The following is a 20,449-nucleotide window of genomic DNA, read 5'->3' on the forward strand; positions in this document are numbered from 1 at the left end:
GGGAAATGAAGTCATTCAAGGTTTATCTGTGTGATACTGTTTCAGGTGCATACCATCAGTGAAATGTTGCTCATCTGGTGTAGATGTGCATGTTAGCAGCCTGCTCTTCCCAGATTCTTTACATAATCAAAGGAGAGGGATGAGGCATCTCCAGAAGTCCATTAAGATCTGGGTGACCACTTAAGCTTGTTTGATATTACATGAGGACCCTGAAGCAGTTGTATACCATACCCAGCTGGAGTGGAACCAGACATAGGCACAAAACTCTTCATTTCAGACCACTTTCTCAATTTATTTCTATCCTTTCTTTGAAGGGAAATATTTAACTTCTTGCATTTTCCAGTCTTCTAGAAAGATACATATTGAGAAAATGCACATAATCATTTATTTTCCTATTTAAGTGCAGTTCTAAATCAGTGGGATAAAAAATATCATTACTTTTATTTTCCAAATATACTGGATCATTAAACAGCTGGCCTTTACTCTGCTGATTTCATACTAGCTTCTGTGCTTTGCTAATATCTCTGTTTCCCTATTTTCTAAATACAGTGTTTGTTTGAACAACTGTTTGATTTTAGAGGTATTGAAAAGACCAACAACATCATCATTATTTCTTAAGTAAATACGTCCTGTTTGAAAAAGAGAGGTTAAAAATCACTTTTCTTCCTCCTTCTAGAGCTGAATTAGTACTTCTAGAGTTAGTCTTGAGATCTTGAAAATTGTGTCAGCTGATACAGACTTGCACCCCTCCACAGATTAAGAATGCTGGGGTGGTAGTGAGTTGTGTGTTGCATACAACACCTGCTGCTTATCCTGTGTTTCTTGTGTTTGCATTTTTCTGCAGCCTCCCTGCACACATTGGTAAATGAGCCCTGCTCACCTTCTGAAACACCTTCTAGGAGAATTATTTCTTGGTTTGCTCTTTGAGGGCAGTTGCTTAATGAACAAATTCGATGTCTTCACAAGGATAACACTTGGAGCTTACTTGAATGTTCTTGAGAATGTTTCAAGATTACTTTTTGGTTTCTCCTTTTCATAAATGGACAAATTTTATTTTTTTTAATGTTTCAACAGGAAATTAATTCCAACATCTGACACTGTGCAGTAATCGTGCAGTTCTCTGTATCATCTTCCCTATCTGTACATTTCTGCATAAAATAGAACAGTACTGTGTTTATAAAGAAGCTGTTGTTAGAAACTTGAGGTCTTCCTTGTTAATCATGTACTTGTTTGTGTATGTATCTATACACATGTATTTTATTCTTTTTTATTTTTTTAATTCTCTATCTAAATTGATCTAACATAAAAGTTGGCCCCATTTGGAGTAGAGAGTTGGACTAGAATACCTTCAAATATCATTTCTAACCTAAATTATTCTATTATTTAATATGCATTTTCCCTTTTATGTCTTTTATAGCATGGTCAGCAGTTGTACAGACACATCTACTTAGGCTGCAAAGAAGAGGACAATGTCCAAAAAAACTTTGAACTGCTGTTTACATCTCTAGCTCTTACCACAATTGAACTGGCCAATGAAGAAGTGGTTATTGACCTCATTCGATTAGCTATTGCCTTGCAGGTATGAGGCTGTGTCGGGTTCATTGACTTACAATTCATATTTGTAATTGGAGATGTGAAGAACTTAGGGGTTTTGTATATTGATCTTCAAATTGGAAATCTCATCATTTGGCCCAAACTTGATTGATCCACTAAGGAAGTGCATTTTGTACCTACCACTTACTAATGGGGAAGCTTTATCTGATCCATTTTCTGACGAACTTCCACAGCCTGTGCTGTTCAGGAAAAACAGCAGATATGGAAATCTGTTGAAACATTTCTTAGAATCACTGATACTCATTAGCAGATTGTCAAGGTGTTCTCTCAACCTATGATCTTATGAGTGTTCTGTGTAAAGTGTATGGACTGTGTGCACCCAGGATGAAAACTTTTGTATAATTGATTTGTTGGGAATAGTTACCAAATCAGGCTATTTAACCTTACCTTGGAGTAAAATTCTGTCAGTGTCTTAGCAGGCTTTATTCCTTAACATTTCCTTAATAGGTTCAAATATTAGCTCATCTGTGCATACAGTCCTCAGGGAAACTGGATAACTTACTAAGTTTATCTGTGTTGAAGTCAGAAATAAAGTAGTGCTAACATATGCCCTGGAAATTTGATGAAATCAGCCCTTGTATTCCCAATTCACTTTGTCATTAACTTTATTCCCAAATGTGCAGCTGCACTATGAAACATCTGAAATGCAGTGTGCATCCTTAATTTTAAAATATGTCACTGAACCAAATCTTTACTTGATGGAAATGACATTAGGAGTTCTACTAGAGCAAAAATAATGCAATCTGAATAAATATAGAAGTGCTAATATGCAGTAAATAATTCTCTTTATTGTGCTATATCTGTGATTCACACTGGTGATCTTTATTATCAAACTGCTCTTTCTAAATTTCCTGAGAAAATGTTATGATCAACAGGTGGTAAGGACAAGAAACTACCCATCATTAACCTGTACTTCCTTTCTGAGAAACAGAATTTTGGGTTGAGTAAATTTATTTCTCTTCATAATGGTTGAATCTTTTAAGCTCTCTAACTTCAGATCAGTATATACCTAATTCAGGAGTGAGCTAAAAGACTAGAGTTTTAAGATGAGAGATATCAAATGTTAAGTAATAGCAGATAAACATCACATGTCAGCTAGTGTTACCAAATGATAAATGTGACTTCCATATATTCAGGACAGTCTGGTAGCTTTGGAAAACATAATGGTACCCCTTATATTTCAGGACATTGCCATCATCAATGAGGATAATCTGCCAATGTTTAATCGTTGTGGTGTCATGGCATTGGTTGCAGCCTATCTAAACTTCCTGAGTCAGATGATTGCAGTTCCTGCCTTTTGTCAGCATGTCAGCAAGGTAACACATGGTTAAATAATTCAGGTCATTTAAAACAGTACACATTCTACTGTAAAATCAGTAAATAACTTGTTTCAAGTAATTGCTTGTGGTGCTGATCTCCTGTATTTGTGTCCACTGACATTGTTCTTGATCTTCAGTCTCTCCTGGCATTACTGCTGACTCCTAAAATTATAAACAAAATAGTCTTCTCTCAAGGTACAGCATTTTTATTTTGCTTATAGTACCATATATAATGGGCCAAAACCCCATCTGGTATAAGACTTTACAGCCCAACTGTCTTTGGAAAAACAGTATTGACATGCACAAGACCATGAGAACCAGATTTTTAGTCTAAAGGGTGAGAGCCACAGTCTCTTTCCCTGGTTAAAAGAAGTCCTAAATGTCTCATTTCTCCTGAGGTTGATGTTAGTGAAGGTTAGGTATTAAAGAAAACAACTATGGAACTACTCCATTTGTACTATTTGACTTGGGGGTTTTTTTCAGGTCATTGAAACCAGAAGTGTGGAAGCATCTTATTTTCTACCAGAAACAATTTTCAAAGACAAATGCGAGTAAGTAGATACAAAATGGGAATTAGTGGACAGTGAAGTCCCTATTTTCCTATTAAAAATCAAACATCATTTAAAAATGTTACATATGTGAAAAAACCCAGAGGTTTTATGGTGTTCTGGATAGGCAGAAGAAACCCAAGCATTAAAAGCATGTGCACTTACAGGGAAAAAAGAGGTTTTCAGGCTTTTTTATTGTAGTCAGAGGCATTTATGCACAGCAGGGTCTTCAGTGTGCTAACACAGCAAAGTAAATGTTCACTGAATCACAGAATGAGTGAGCCTGGTAGGGTTCTCTGGAGGTCATCTGGTCCAAGCCCCCTGCTTAAGCAGGGTCACCTAGAGCAGACTGTGCAGGACCACATCCAGATGCTTTGGAATATCACCAAGGATGGAGACTCCACAGCCTCTCTGGGTAACCTGTGCCAGTGCTTGGTCACCTTCACCTTCACACAAAAAAGCGTTTCCTGATGTTGAAACAGAACTTTCTGTGTTTCAGTTTGTGCCTGTTGTCTCTGGTTCTGTCACAGAGCAGCACTGAAAGGTGGTGCCTGGCTCTGAGGCCTTTCCACCCTCCCTCCCTTAAGGGATATGTATGCACTGATATGATCCAGCTTCTCTCTCCATGCTGAACCGGCCCAGCTCTTTCAGTCTTCACTGGAGAGATGCTCCAGCCCCGTAATCCACCTTAGTGACCCTGTGGTGGGCTCTTTAAAGTAAGTCCATGTCCTGGTGAGCCATCTCCTGACGCAGCACTCCAGTTGTGGCCTTACCAGAGCTGAATAAAGGGCAAGGATCTCCTCCCTCGACCTGCTGGCAGTGCTCCTCCTGATGCAGCCCAGGATACCCTCAGTCTGTTTTTGCCACAAGGGCACACTGCTGGCAAATGACAAATATTAGTACCAATTAATTAATTAGTATTAGTATTACTGTTTCTGTGCAGGGTTTTTTTTATTTAACAGAGATCATATTCTCTCAAGATGTAGCAGAACAGGTGAAGAACATATTTCAAGTAAACAAGAAGTGTTAAAGTAATCTAAAACACTTCAGAGGTTTTCAATGGACTAATTTTAGGTGTATATTAATTCCTAAAAAACTAACCAGGCTTTATTTCAATCAAATCATTACCATTGACCCTTCTTGATTGCTCACAGACATAGGAAAAGTATTTTACTTAACCAGCAAGTATCTATTGGTAGACAGTAACTTCAATATATGTTTTGACAGCCTTCCAAAATCCTTAGAGAAGGATGAAACAGATTTATTTTTCCTGACGAACAAGATTGCAGAATCATTAGGAGGCAGTGGATACAGTGTGGAAAGATTGTCAGTCCCATATGTGCCCCAGGTAACAGGTAAGTGGTGATTAGTAGCTACACCACCTAATACCAGTTATTAAGGATGTTTTTCTGATGTGTTGTGTGCCAGTGAAAAGTCATGTGACTGCTTGGCAACAAAACCTAATCAGATAATTTTGTCTTCTCAAGGTGTTTTTTTTCCTCCTCATTAGCTACTGTATTATTGCTAAGAAGTTTCAACTATTTGTCCTTTTAAGATTTTTTTTTTTCCTTAAACAATGGAAGTGAGGCAGAAAGTCCTAGAACCCACTTTGACTCATTTTAATGAAGTCTTGGCTTTCAAAAGAATACCTGTGCTAACTTGGTCTAGAAAATGAGGAATATGGAAGTCAGCTTATATTATCCTTTTTATGTAAATGTTGGATGAAAGATACTGTCCTTTTGCCATGGTCATGTGCTGATTTACTTGCCTTAGTTAAATTCTTAATGAGCAGATGTTAATTTAAGCAAGAATGGGATGTTTTCTTCCATCAGATACCTATGCAAGCTTAGTGTCAAGTAACAGTGGAAATAAAGCGTTGCCTGAGGAAGGTTTGTGGGAGTTTGTGCTACACAGGCTGAGTGAATAATGTGAGAAGGACTAGCTAGTATGTGACATTCATGTGCTTTTGACTTTTAATATATTTTCAACAGCCAATTGAGCAACTTACTGAACAAAATTGATTGAAGAATTTGTTTTCTTAACCATGTGTGTTTTGTGGCTGTATGTAACAGGTTGCTATTGTAAGAGACTAGGGGACACCCCAGCCCAAAGCATGGCCTTTTTGAAGTACCTAGCAGAAAAATGTGATTTCTATGTTCTTTAGCTCACACATATGTTGGGATATGATTTATTTCCAACACACATAGGAAGAACCAAAGTACATTTGAACAGTGAATGCCAGATGTGTTGTTCTTGCAGTCTGATTCAGAGACATTGCTGCCTGCTCTTGAATATCTCTTTTGGATAGTTGTGGGAGGAATTGAGTTCTCCAGACAGCAGGTGTGGTTTTGTCCCAAACACAAGCAGGCACATTAAGTGATACGTTCCAACACAGCCACAGTGTCTGTTTTCTGTTGCTGGTTGTCTTCTTCTAAAAAGGATAATGTTTCTATACTTACTACTTCTAGCATCTAAAAAACCAGTTAATGTTATATTTTAGTATTGGCAGAAGAGGTGGGCAGCAAGTAAGGAAATGTTACAGGCTTTGAATGAATGAGAATGGAGTGAGGAAGACAGCCTGCTTTGAAATTTATGTTGAGCCTCTCCTAGAAACTCGGATATATTTGTACCCAAATGACCTCGCTAAGGTTTTTGTGCATACTTTGCTAAAAATGCATTCCCACACAGGAAGAGATGCAAGTTCTGACATTAAGATTAATTGAGTTTAGCTGCAAGTGTGTGATTAACTGCCTCTGCAGGTGATGAGAAATTGCCATATTTAATCCTAAATCTTAACATATGTGAGTCAGATGGGCTTGGGGATTTTGTAATCTTTTTGTAAAGAGCAGCAACCAAAACTTGTTCCTTGACTGTTGCCATAGCTAGTTAAGTTCATTAATCTCTGATCCTGTGGAATACTGAGCTTCCAAGGTTTTCATTTAACTAAATCAGGACCAAGTGAATATTTTGGAATTCCTAAGCTTTTCATTTTTTGCTGCAATGAAATGTTGCATTTCTGCTATTAATGTTATAGTGTTGGAATGTAGTGTTTCAAAAGAGATCAATAATATTAGTAAAAAATGATCAATTTTTTATATATTTGTGTGAAACCTAGGGTTGAACCTAAAAAGTCAGTAAATATTTCATCTTAATTATTTCTGTTATTTCCAAATATCAGTGACATAATGCTTAACAATGACTTACAGACATAACTTTGTCATCCTATCTTTGTTTCATGTCTTTATACTTCTTAACAGCTTGAAAGACATTCATATCTGCAAAGTTTTATTTGTCTCTTTCTTACTTGGGGGAGGGAGAAAACTAATAATTTAAATACTTTCAATCATTTTTTGTCTATACATATATATATATATATTTTTTTTTAATTCAACTCTATTTCCATCAGGCAAAAAACCTCATAAATGCAAACACAAGTCGAAAGGTAAAAATGAGCTGTAGGTCAGCCTGCTCTCCTGCCTGTGGTGTGTCCCTATAGGATGTGCAATCAAAAAATGCTTTTAGAAGGCCTAAAGACTTTTAGGCCAGAAATTGTGTTGTACTTAGTGGACTTAGTGTTTCCTTATGCTTTTTTTTTGTTTCTCTTCTTGACATGCCTGTAGCAATGTTAGCTGCTGTGAGGTTTGCTGTTGTGTTTACTCATGATTTGGTGCTCTACAAAATGGTAGTTTCCTGTTTTGTTTTCCTGAGCAGGTAGTAGAGCTGTAGGTGTCATTTTTGTGATGGTACTAATTACCTCTTTGAGTGACATTGCAAAAACCTGTAGAAAGTTGGAAGAAGCTCTCACATGTTCAAAGAATTCATCTTAGTCACTGGCCATTCAGGATAATGACTGCACAAAGAACAGAGTCCCTCACCCAGGAAAAGAGGGACCTTAAAGGTCATCTAGTTCCAACCCCCTGCCATGGGCAAGGACACCTTCCACTGAGCAGGTTGTTCCAAGCCCCATCCGACCTGGCCTTGAGCACTGCCAGGGATGGGGCGTCCACAGCTTCTCTGAGCAGCCTGTGCCAGTGCCACACCACCCTTACAGGAAAGAATTTCTTCCTAATATCTAATGCACATCTACCCCCTTTTAGTTTGAAGCCATTGCCCCTTGTCAAAAGGGATGGATCCTGCCTCAGTCAATGAGGTGACACAGAGAGCTGCTCCCACTGTCCCTGGGCAATGGGGCCAAGGCTTCTGGGACAGCCTTGGCAGGGGCTGGGGCAATGGATGTTGGGGCTGCATCACTGTCCTTGAGCCCCTGGGCTCCTTTATGCGTGTGGATGAACATTGTATCTTGTAAGAGAAAAAAATGGAAATTCTCACCATTTTTTACCCACTTAATATGTTGAAATTAGAGATATATGGGCATATTTCACATGCAAATACAGTGAGGCATCCATTAAAAAAATGAATTCTATCCAAAGTAGTCCCTAAAATGTGTATCTTCTGGTGTTTGAGTGTCAGTTACAGAGAGAGCAGCAAGATGGCAGCAGAGATGTGGTTTTCTCCGGTGTTTTCTCCTGGGGGCTGAGGTGGTTTCCTCAGATTTGGAATGTGTTGAGTCATGTACCAGTGAGCCGTCAGGGATTAAAAATTCAGTAAATCCTTCAGAATGGTGCTTCAAATGCTCAGGGTCTCTGAGAACCTGGCAAATATTAGTAGGATTCAGGTGTTTTTCACTAATCTTGTTCTTTCACTGCCTCTTGATCTTAAAATGACATTTCATTTATGCGACTTCTGAAAGTTATTTCTTGGTTTTTAAAAGCTGAACATGTTCAGCTCTGCTGGAATGAATTCTGTTTGTTCATGCTCAATATTTGCACTGCAAAAGAACTTTGCTTTGCTAGAAGTGGTTTAAACAAAGGTTGCAAAAGAACCAGCATAAATTATCTTGTCAAGGGGGAATTTTACAGTCCTTCTCCTTTTTTTAGTATCAGGTGCCTGTAGGTGGTTCTAAATGTGTAGTGCAAGTCATCAAATAATGATAGCCAGATCTTGGCTAAGACCTAAATTGTGACGTTGCAATTTATGGTTTTGTAAATGAGATACACAAAAGTCAGGCCACTCAAGTCTCTGTTTGTCAGATCCTCATGACATCTTAAAATGTATTTTTACTGTACATTTAAATCTTACGTAAATGTATTAAATGTCAAAAATGAGAAAATGCTACTGGTGCATTGTCTTAGGACTGCAGTCATAGAAGAAAATTCCAACAACTGATGGATCATTTGATCATAATCTTCTTATGAATTAATTAAATTGTTGTACTTCTTTTAGTATCAGCACAGTTGGTCTTATTCTGACAACTTTTTAGGCCAGCTGGACCTGCTAAAATATTTGGAGGAAGTGAGAAATTGAGAATTTTTTTCACCCAGTAGATTCTTAGACTTGCTGAATATGGTACTTGTAGCAACAGGAATAAGGAAGGATTGTTGTTCATTTCCATTCAGAAATCTTTGTTTCTTCTGTCAATAAATCATCTTCCAAGAAACCCTTTTCTGTTTCAGACTATCTTAAAATTAAGACCTTAATATTTTAATTTCACAAGCAAAAAAAATAAGTTCAGATTTTTGTAAAGGACGTTGCAGCTATGTATCATCATGTGCTATGTTACTTATTATGCATTTGAATAAGACCTCAGTTTTTAAAATTCTGGACTTTCAAGGGAAAGTTGAAAAGATCTGGAATGAGAGGAGGAGGGGACTATAAAAATGTTATTTTTCTTCATATTTAGTAATTTAGAGAAGTAACTGATCATTTTTCACAATTCAAATGATAAAATAAATGATCTTGGGTTAAACGGGCACATGGAAAAAAATCTGCATCTGATGGGTAGAAATTTGACTGATCACGTTTCAAGTGTTTCCCAAAAAATGAGATAATTTGTTTTTGTGCTAGATGAGGACAGACTCTCCAGGAGGAAGAGTATTGTGGACACAGTATCTCTTCAGGTGGATATTCTGCCTGGCAACAACACAGAGGATAAGGTATGAAAATCACAGATTATTTTTAAGCAGTGGAAGGAGGGGGAATGCAAGTCAAGTTTTGCCAGGAGGTGGAATATCTGATTATTCTAGCAATGTTAAATACTTTGGGGGTTGGATTTTTTTTAGTTGTGTGTTTGCAGAAATGTGTTGTTAAAGACACCCTGCTGATCTTATTGTATAAAAGAGTCAAGTATTTTGTCACTACAGTTTTTACAGATAGTACTGCAGAATATGGGGTTGAAATACATGTAATTTACGTGCTGAACAACTAGCATTTTGTGAGTAAATATTCTAAAATGTTTTCTTTGCCTTTTGAGGGATACAATAAATTTCAGCATCTGTATTCCTGTATCATTTAAAGTATTTGAGAGACTTGTTCAACAGCCCGGGACTGTAAGCTACAAGCCTAGAGAGATAAAAGCCTAGTGGGAGACCTGGAATCCCTGAGTGGGACAGGTAAACACTAGGCAGGCTGTGTGCACCAGTGTCACTGTTCCCCTCCAGAAGAGTTTAGCATGCAGCACTTAAAAGTCACAGGAAGGATAAAGCAGCAACAAAAAGTTCATATGTAGGGTACAGGCACTGATGTTAATTATCCCTTAGGAAGACTACATTATAATTAAAATTATCCCACATCATTTGACACTTCATTTGAAGTATTTCTTAAAATAAATTTCTACTTCTGCTGAATCTTTTTCAAGGTTCTGCTGATTTTTATTAACTAGATTTCTGCTGGCTGCAGTGGAGATTAGCTGTTGAAATTGAGGGGTTTGTACTGAGTTACAGATGATTCTTTTGGCATCTTCATGCACAAACTGCCTGGAGACATGAAGCAAAATGTGTGGACTTAGTCAAGCTGAGTGTTAGTTAAAAATTCAGTATTAGGCTTTAGCAAAGGAGCATGCTTCAGTGTAGACAAGAGTGATGTGTTTTGCATTATTATTACTATTATTATTCCTTTCTGCTTTGTGCTGATGATACCTCAGATGATCTTTCGTGTTCACTTTTTGCTTTAGCAAGGATACAGATAAAAGTTCAGGAGAAGGAATAAAAAGGTATTTGAAAAATCAGTGAGACAATCAGACCTCTACCTTTCTGAAGCAATTAAATGGTCCCCACAGGATTGGGGCTGTTTAACATTAGTATTCTTTTTTAAAATCATGCATTTTAAAATCATGGAATTGAACAACTCTTTTGAAACTAGAATTAAATGAGAGAAGTTTCCATTTCAGATTTCAGGTTATGCTGATGTTACGTCAAGCATTGATACACAGACCTCTTTGAAGTGGATGTAGTGGTTGTAGATAAAGCCTTTTTATGGGTTCTCAGCTTAATGTGGTCTTAATGTGGTCCAGTGTCTTGGATAATGAATTACTTTTTGTCTCTTAAAAACAAGAATTTTATTAAACAGAAACACAGGAGCTAAATATTCCTCCTTTACTTGCTTTATGAGGTTTGTTTACAAGGCAAAGCAGAAAACAGTATTTTCCAGTTAGCTGACTGCACTTTCATACCTGTGAATGAAATCTGGTTTTCTTGCTGTGCAGATTAGTAAGTGTAACAATATATAATAGTCAGCAGAGCTAAACTGCAAAAAAAGGAGCATAAAGCTTTATGATTGGGAGGATTACCTACTTAATGGAAGTTTCAGGATTAATGATGTATGGTATAATTTCTGCACTGAAGTAGAAGACTGTTTATCCATAAAATAGCTATTATTGTATACAAAATAAATGCAATTCTTCTGTCAGTGGACTCAAAGTTTTTTGTGGTGCCAAGTCTGTTGGTGAATCCTGTTCAAGAAAGTGGGTTTTCTATAGTTATCTCCATTTATAAGGTGAAAGCACTTGTAAATGCAGGCAGTGCTTCTGTGATACTAATAACCAAGTATAATGCTGGGTAATATCAGCAACTAATGTGGATGTTAACTAGAACTATGAAAGGCAGCCATAAACAACTACATTTACCAAATGTGAATTGTACAAATGGTGATTTCACCTTGATACTCTTGAATACTCTTGATCTGTACCCATATCTACGAATATTTGACAAAAAAAGTGTTTCACTGTTTATTTATTAATTTTTATTTATTCAGAGGTAGAGAATACGTGCTTATGAAGTAAAGCCTCTTAGAAAAGCATGCATTTGCAGCTCATGAAATAACACTCATGTGAAAAGGAAACAGCTACTTTCTTATCCCTTAACAGTAATTCAACCCAATGAATTAAAAAATTGAAAGAATTCAGAATCTTCTGAACTGGATGAAGGAACTTTTTGCTACCTTATCTCTTATCTTAAATCATATTGGACCATTGTAAACAGTTAGTGTTTATTAGGAAAAATAAAAGTGCTGCCTGTTTACATGTTGGAAGGATTGAAGTGGGGAAGTTCAAGCCAAGAAACCGTGTTATGTTCACGTGAACACTGTTCTGCCATCTAAACATTCTCCCCTAATGCAAGTGGCTTCACTGTAAATATATTTACTGGTATAGAAACTAGGTCTGTAATGAATTGAAACACTTTGGTCATTTTGCATCCCCAAGCAATTCCTGGTGAAGTACATCTGCAGCAGCAAATGGATATTCATATCATTAGATGCATAAATTTTGTCAGTGCATTAGACATAGCTTGTTATGAAGAGCCCTTTTAACTCCAGTGTTTATGATGTAAGCACCAAATTATTTGGAGCCATAATGGTACAAAGTTAGCCTAAAGCAGTAACCATTTTCCACTCTGCGCTCCACTGTCATCTCTTATTTTAGCTACTCTAAGGAAGCAGTTGCTGTTATTGGCAGCAGCTGTCTCAGAACCACTACAGAGATTTTACAGTATAGGAACACTACAGCTTATTCCTGACCTAAAGGAGTGTTCTGCCAAAATCCAAATCCGTTTATAAAGTATTGTTGCCGTAGATCATCTTGACTAGAATTTAGAAAGTTTTCCTTGATCTCATTAGTTAAAAATTTCCTCACTAATTTCAGTGACTTAAAAATGTTAATTAGTGATCTGTTGATTGTCACAGAAAGTCCAAATAAAGTTATTAGAGACTTGTAAGGCAGAAAAGTTCTGGCTGCTTTGGCCTTCGGTGTTTATAACATTCCTTATTTTTTAGAAGCTTATATGTTATATGTGATGATTAAGGAGTTTTTTTTCTTTGTGTTTAGGTTGATAATACTGAAGAAATCACCTTTGAAGCTTTGAAAAAAGCCATTGGTAAGATTTATTACAGTTGTGTTTGTGCAGCATAGTTCTCAATTACTATGGAATTGCTGAATAAAAAAGGAGAGAGGCCAGAATAACATAAAATTTTACTTTTGTTTCTTTTCAGCTAGTAAATTTATTTAAAACTCCAGTTATTTATTTCTGAATCTCTGAAATTTTATCTTGATAATGTTAGTGAATTCATTTTCTGAAGTTAATGGGACTGCATGAATGAAAAGCATCTGGAAATGCCTGTCATCTATTACATTTGCCTTATAGACAAAGCTATAAATGTGTGATATTCAGGTTACATTGAGTGATTACTTATGAAGTAACTTGAGTATTTTTTATGCATTAAGATTTTCACATCTTCAGGGCATTCAAAAAATAGGTTGTAAATTACACATTGTGGACTTTAAAGCACTAAGATTTTTTAAAAGAATATTTTTCTGACAAGTGACCTGGCTGTGAGAACACAGAATTATCCAGATTCCTTATTTCATATTACTTTAAGTAATTGCTAATTAATGCTGTGCAGTCCACCAAAATCCTGTTTAAAATATGGAATAACATCGATGTTTTAAACAGTCGGCACATTCTAAACAACAATTTGATCTGACAGTCTTCCTAGTGTGCCTAATCCCTGAGGTACTTAAATTCATTATATGCTGGAAAGTTCCAACTGCTTGTACATTCAGTCTGCCTGTGGAGGTTGAACTGGCTTTTCCCAAATTCTGATCGAAAACTCTGGCCACCTGTGAGTATGATACTGGGAGGGAACTTCCTTGTTTCTTCTCCTTGAAGCTGAACCTGTGTGCAGTAAAGTGAGAAGTGCAGGCAATAAAGCAAAAGGGAGCCTGGGTGTTACTCGTAATTAAAGACTTAGTAACAAAGGGGGGAAATTGGGTCCTCAAACCATTTCCCTGAAATTTTATCTGCATTTTGCGTTAGGACCAATGCCAGATGAGATTTCACTTGAGAATGGTTGCATCACTTCAAGCACAGTCCTCGTTCGCTTCTGCAGTGGACATCTGCCTTATACTTCATAGGCAAAGATTGCATTTGTCTTTATTTGTTTTTCATTATTCTTTTAAGATAACAATGGACTTGAAGAACAGGAAAAGGAAAAAAGGCGTCTTGTGATTGAAAAGTTCCAAAAAGCACCGTTTGAAGAAATTGCAGCTCAATGTGAAACCAAAGTGAGTTTCTGCAAAATGTTAGCACTGAGGTTATCAGTAGGCATTAGTGGGCATGTGCTGACTGAAGGTGATTTGTTGTGTCACTGCTGCTGTTACTTCTTTAGAAGTTCAGTTCTTTGTCTCCACTGCTGTCAGTGTTGGGAGATCCCAGTAATTAGAAGTGTGTTTTTGTTTGTTCCTAGACCATTTGGAAGGTAATGGGTAACTTGTGCATTCTTCACCTTAGTATTTTCCTTGCTATCTTTGAAATCCAAGTTCACAGTCTATTCCTATTTTATTCTGGGATAACTGGAGCAGTATTTAACCCACTGTATGTTTTAAACAACTAAATGTATTTCATGTTTGTTGAACTCCTGTCTGCAGCAGCAGAATTTGCTATATAATTCCTGGCACTCCAGGACAGGCTCGCACAATCTCAAATGCATCTTTAAGGCTCAGTATCCTTGCAGCAGTGAGAAAACAAACTGAGAAGAAATGTAGCCTAGATTTACATGTGGCAGTGTGGAACACACTCACCGGAGTATGGCCTGGCACACCCATTTTAGCTCAGTTCAATATCTAGGAGTTGATAATTCAATTTTAATTTTTTTTTTTGCCTAGGCAAACTTGCTTCATGATAGACTGGCACAGATACTGGAACTCACCATCCGGTAAGGCTTTGTACAAGAAAAATATTGTGACTGAAGAATGATTTATAAAGCAGTTGTGGCTATTTTCAGATGGTTATGTCATAGTGATCTCAAACACATGTAATAGGGAGAAAACAATTACCTTAACTGAATGCTGTGTTTTAGCCCTGAGAGGCGTTTCAGCCCCATGTAGCCACTGGCTTAAGCCTCCTCAGAGGGATGAGGAGGAGAATTGGAAGGGTAAAAGTAAGAAAAACCATAGGTTGAGATAAGAACAGTTCAATAGGTAAAGCACAAGTCACATATGCTCTCAAAGCAAAATAGGAGATTCACTCACTTCCCATGGGCAGGCAGGTGTTCTGCCATTTCCAGGAAAGCAGGGCTCTTTTCGAAGGCAAATACCATCACTCTGAATGTCATTTTTTTCCTGCTTCTTTCCTTGAAGCTGTTACTGCTGAGCATGACACCATATGATAGGGGTATCCCATGGGTCTGCTGGGGTCAGCTGTCCCATCTGTGTCCCCTCCCAACTTCTTGTCCACCTCCAGCCTACCCATCGGCACAGCAGTGTGAGGAGCAGAAAAGACCTTGACATGCTGTAAGCTGTGCTCAGCAGTAACAGAGACATCCCTCTGTTATCAGCACTGTTTCCAGCACAAATCCAAAATGCAAAATGCAGCCCTATACTAGCTACAGTAAAAAAAAAAATTATCCAGGCCAAAACCATCACACTGAAAAAGAGTACTTTTCATCACTTTGATTTTCTTACTACTTTGAATCTTCCTGATACTGGAGAATATCCAGAAACCGTGTCCTTGTGTCTTACAGTATCTCTGTGTCTATCGGTAGTATGGCAGGATGTTCTTGTTTTCCCATTGCTGCATCTGGTTGAGAAAGTAATCAGATATTGAGTACCCCAAGTAGTACATGATGTTATTGCAGAGAGTTGTGCACATCATTATGCAGGATAAATAGTATTTATTAGCAGTAAGATGCATTTGGATAGTTCTGTAACATCAGTGAAATTGATGATATAGACAAGAATATAAAAATCCTCAGGGCATAATAATTTCATTAGAATTTCAGGACTAGGATAAAATGCTGTTGGTATTTTATTATTTTATGGTATACTATATATATATGGGGGGGGGTAGTTTTCTCTTGTTTCTCAACTATTAGTATGTAAAGTTATAAAAAAGCAATCCATGTAACTATAAATTCTGTGTATTGGTTGTGCTTCTCACACAGTCCTCCGCCTAGCCCCTCAGGAACGATGACCATTACTGCTGGACATGCTCATTACCATTCTGTTCCAGTCTATGAGATGAAGTTTCCAGATCTTTGTGTGTATTAAGTGTCTTCTGAAGTCTGCTGGACATTATTTAGAGTAGAGTACAATAGAAAGAACAAGATGAGTTTTCAGATTTTATTGTTTATTGTATCTAACTTTAATACAATGATGGAGATGAGCCAAATACAGATTACTTTAGCCAAATTCATGAAACTGTCTTGAATTGCTTTATTCTGTACTATATTTTAAGTTAGGTTTTTCACAGATCATGTTTCTTCATTTTCATCTTTGAGTACCTGTAAAACTCAGATTTAAAACTTGTCTAGCCATATAGGTAAATATTTCAGTTACTTTAGGAATTTGTATTGCTTTAAATTCCTTTAATTTGAGATATTGTAACTGAAAAACCTATTAAAGGTTTTTTGTGTTTTGGTTTGATTTTTTTTTGGTTGATTGGTTTTTGGTTTTTTGGTTTTTTTTTTTACTCCTCTCCACCTCAATTCTATGTTGAACTAGAATGCTTTTGACTTGCTTCATCTCATTCAGTGTAACAAGTGGAGCACTCCGTGAGCTCCCTCTTGTTCATGCAGTCATAGCTACTCAGCTTGTTTGGTTTGGAACATATGGAAAGAACCCAATACCTTACATGTGTTCAAATACAGTGAATGAATTAATGGACACTTGTTAAGTATATTTTGATGCATCACATAACATGCTTTTTAGATAGATACATCCAGTATATGTCCTGTGTCTCTTGCGAAAAGTTAAATTTAATCTTTGCATAAGAGAGGAGAAACCTCCTCTTGAAGCACGGAATTGTGCAATATATTTCATGTCTTAAGATGTATGGTTTACAGACTGTACTTTTGAAAACACTGTAGTATTTTACTGTCTGCTTTAGTATAAATACAGGAGAGATATATTTAGTATAGCAGAAAATATACTGAGGGCATTTTAATCATAAATACTGAAACTATATTCTGTGAGACATTTCTCTGTAGTTTATAACAGCTTTTTAGTGATATTTTAGAAATTGAAAGAAAACTCAATGAAACCATTTAAAGATCAAGAATTTATTACCTATATTTTCAAGCAAAAGCATTTTGAGAGATGCATCTCTGTGTTTGTTTTTGTTTCATTTCTCAAACCTTTAAGGTAACTTTCATAGGTTTATGTATCTGAGCATATACTAATCAAATGTAAATAAAGTAAAACTGACAGAGTAAATCACAGACATTTAATGATAATTGTCAGGGCTCTCTTTGAGACTCACTAAATTCTGCAGGCAAAAAAAGAAAACCAGCATTCATTGATGCCATGAATAATACCTTTGAAGTCCCTCAGTCTGTCTGAATCTGGGGCAGCACAGACATGAATGAATGCTCTCAAATATCTATAGTAAATGTAGACATTTAATTTAGTGGTTTGGATGAACAATGAACATGAACAAAGTAACCTAACTTCAGTTAGCCCTGCTTTGAGCAGGAGCTTGGTTTAGATGACTTTCAGAAGTCCCAACCTAAATTAATCTTTGATTGCATAACCCAAGATCTGAAGGGTAATTAGCCCTGCTAATTTGCTGACTGGAGCATTTGCAAACCCACTGTAAAAAGGATTTTAAGTTTTTTGAACTGTAGTTCAGTATTCTACTGGACTACATTTAGAAGCCTGATGTGGCATGACATCAGAGAAGTATCAGCTACTTAAACCTATGAGATGACATGCTGAGACTTTCAGAAGGCATTCACAAAGCTCAAAAGGTAATTGAGACCTTCTTTTCAGTTTAACAGTGCAATCACAGCTGTTAGTGGATGACGAAACAGCCCCTTATCTACAGCATTCCGTTGTGATTTTTACTGCTGCAGCGTATCAGCCTGATCAGACCACAGTCTACACATAAATAGGACTCTAGCTTTTAGTTTTCACTTTTTTTTTTTTTTCTTTTTTTTTAAGGTAAGACTAATAGTTTTTTGGCCTATATAAAGAGTGTAATTTTTTAAAAAGTAAATCCAACATAGGGATACAATGTAAAACACCTACCCACTCTGTCATTTTTTTAAGAATATCACTCAGCACTTTTGTACAAGAAGAAAATAAGAGTCTAAGTAATAAAGAATGTACTTCTGTTTGCACTTGTGCAGTATGGAGACTGTGCTGTAAATACAGGATTGTTTCTGTGATTGAATTCTGTTGCATGAATGCTGCATGTGAAAAAACTAGATTCAGCATTTCATCTTCTGTTCTGTTAATGAAGTATTTTTCCTTTATAGTGATGCTAGGTTTCCATGTTTCCAGTGTTCAGTTTGGGACATGCAGGTGTTGTGCAGGTGTAGTGCAGGGAGTGAAGAGTTTGTAACACTGTATTCACGTGTTGTTCAATTTCTTTCTTTATGGAAATTCAGGGAGTCTGTAAGTTGATAATTGGTTCACTCTGGCCTTTCTAAACATGTGGGAGATGGGAGTGACTGTAAAATGTATTGTTTTGGTAGCTATCATTACATGAGCTAATGAATGAAACCAAAAGAATTAAGAATGCTGTTTGCTGTACAGTACAAAGCTGCTTTGTTTCACTTATCTCTTTACATCCTTTAGACAAGCTGCAGAACTTAAAAGCTCCTTATGCAAAGTTGCCCTGCATTATCTGCAGCACACTGAGCACTGTCATAATGGTTATAATTGGTACCCAGTTTAAATGTATTCCAGCTGTTGCTTGGGGTTCTCTTTCCTATTATGTCATTTTGAAAAATAATATAGCTTTTGGTAGTGGTTCACTTTAAGATAAATTAAATCCATGGTAATTTTAAAAGGTAGAAATAGCCTGTTGTCCAAAATCAGAGTAGGGCTAATTTGTCTTTTGTTCCAATGGTCATATATTCTGTACTGTACGTAATGAACCAGTTTCAGTAAATGTAAGAACACACTGTGCAATCTATATTTAAGCAATAAAATTAACCAAAATTTAAAATCAATGTTTTCTAAGGTGTCAGTTAATTTTTACTGCTCACAATTTAGATGTCAATTACTAATTTTTTAGCATTTAAAATAGCCCTCAGTTTACACACCCATTTTGTTCTGCAGATACTACAGCATTGCATCATTATTAAACTACTGCATTTATTTACTATTAAACCTGGACAGGCTTGGAAAGTGGGGCTGTGGGAATCTCATGAGGTTCAACAAGGCCAATTGTAACGTCCTGCACTGGGTTCAGGGCAATCCCAAGCACAAACACAGGCTGGGAGAAGAATGAGATTGAGAATGAGATTGAGAGCAGCCCTGGGAAGGACTTGGGGGTGTTGGTGGGTGAGAAGCTCAGCCTGACCCAGCAATGTTCTCTGGCAGCCCAGAAACTAAACTTGTCCTGCGCTGCACCCAAAGCTGCGTGGGCAGCACATGCGGGAGGGGGTTGTCCCCCTCTACTCTGCCATTGTGAGGGAGGGGGTTGTCCCCCTCTACCCCCACCTGGGGTACTGGATCCAGCTCTGGAGCCCCCAAAACAAGAAAAAAGTTGACTTGTCCAGAGGAGGTCACAAAGTTTATCAAGGAGCTGGAGCATCTCTGCTATGGAGACAGGCTGAGTTGGGGCTGTTCATCCTGGAGGAACACGATTTCCCCTGTTTCTAGGGAGACCTTATAGCACTTTGTAGTACCTAAAGGGGATTCAGGAGAGCTGAAGAGGGACTTTGGACAAGGGCATGTGATAAGACAAATGGACAAATGGATACAAACTGAAATAGTAGGTTTAGGTTAGATATTAGGAAGAAATTTCCTGTGGAGGTGGTGAGGCACTGAAACAGGCTGCCCGGAGAAGCTGTGGATGCCCCATCCCTGGAAGTGTTTATGGCCAGGTTGGAAGGGGCTTTGAGCAGCCTGGTCTAATAAAAAGTGTCCCTGCCCATGGGACAGGCAAAGAATTCAGTGCTTAAAAAGTTAAAATACTGAAGGAGGAAATATTTTTAGATCAGTAGTTAATAAATTAGTTGTTTGCTTTTGGGTAACAGCTAGGTGTTGGCCATCTGTGCCCCAAATCTGTGAAAAATATAGTGTAAAGTGACTATGAGAATGAGAGAAGAAAGGAAAAAGCTATGCTAAATGTTTCTTTTTGATCATCTTGTCATTTTTTTAATATTTTAGCTCTGCTCTCTGATTACAAATAAATAGCTAATCATAACTAGATTATTTAATACTTCTCTTTATCAACACAATTCATTTGGTGGTAATTAGGGCACAACTTGCACATTAAATTCTTCCTGAAATAAGAGATACTTGGGAAAAAAGCGCAAAGGAATTAATGACAACATTGCCTGAATAACAGCATATTTATTTTGTTATTTCTCTTTTACCTGATTGATCAAATGATCCATCCCTATCTCTGCAGTCAGAAGATTCAGCATTGAGTGAATGTTTGCATAATCATGAAGGTAGTAATAATTAGCAGAAAGGACTGGGGGTTTATTTTAAGGTGCAGTGTTCAGAGCAGCAGCACTGCTCTTTGAGAGATGAGCTGGTGTTACTGTTACTCTGCAGTGCACTCACCTGTTTATAGGCCAGTTTTCCCCATTTTAGCTCATTATCTATCTCACTTTCTCATTGCAATATTTATTTATAAATGCTGTGAAATGTAAAATAACTTTTCATCCCTATAATAAAAGGCT

General features: G+C 37.1%; 1 protein-coding gene across 6 annotated transcripts in view; it reads left to right on the forward strand.

Annotated features, from left to right (window-relative positions):
- Positions 1–17,662, forward strand: part of EFR3A (EFR3 homolog A) — a 75,417-nt gene extending 57,755 nt beyond the window's left edge. For all 6 annotated transcript variants that reach the window (XM_069005493.1, XM_069005497.1, XM_069005495.1 and 3 more), the window contains 9 exons: positions 1,418–1,579; positions 2,799–2,930; positions 3,417–3,484; positions 4,709–4,836; positions 9,386–9,474; positions 12,639–12,687; positions 13,771–13,874; positions 14,475–14,524; positions 15,752–17,662. In XM_069005493.1, coding sequence (XP_068861594.1) covers positions 1,418–1,579; positions 2,799–2,930; positions 3,417–3,484; positions 4,709–4,836; positions 9,386–9,474; positions 12,639–12,687; positions 13,771–13,874; positions 14,475–14,524; positions 15,752–15,857 — 888 coding nt within the window. In that variant the 3' untranslated portion in view covers positions 15,858–17,662. The remainder of the gene's footprint in view (positions 1–1,417; positions 1,580–2,798; positions 2,931–3,416; positions 3,485–4,708; positions 4,837–9,385; positions 9,475–12,638; positions 12,688–13,770; positions 13,875–14,474; positions 14,525–15,751) is intronic.
- The last annotated feature ends 2,787 nt before the right edge of the window (positions 17,663–20,449 follow it).

The sequence above is a fragment of the Aphelocoma coerulescens genome, chromosome 2 (assembly GCF_041296385.1).
Source record: "Aphelocoma coerulescens isolate FSJ_1873_10779 chromosome 2, UR_Acoe_1.0, whole genome shotgun sequence".
Classification (NCBI taxonomy): Eukaryota; Metazoa; Chordata; class Aves; order Passeriformes; family Corvidae; genus Aphelocoma; species Aphelocoma coerulescens.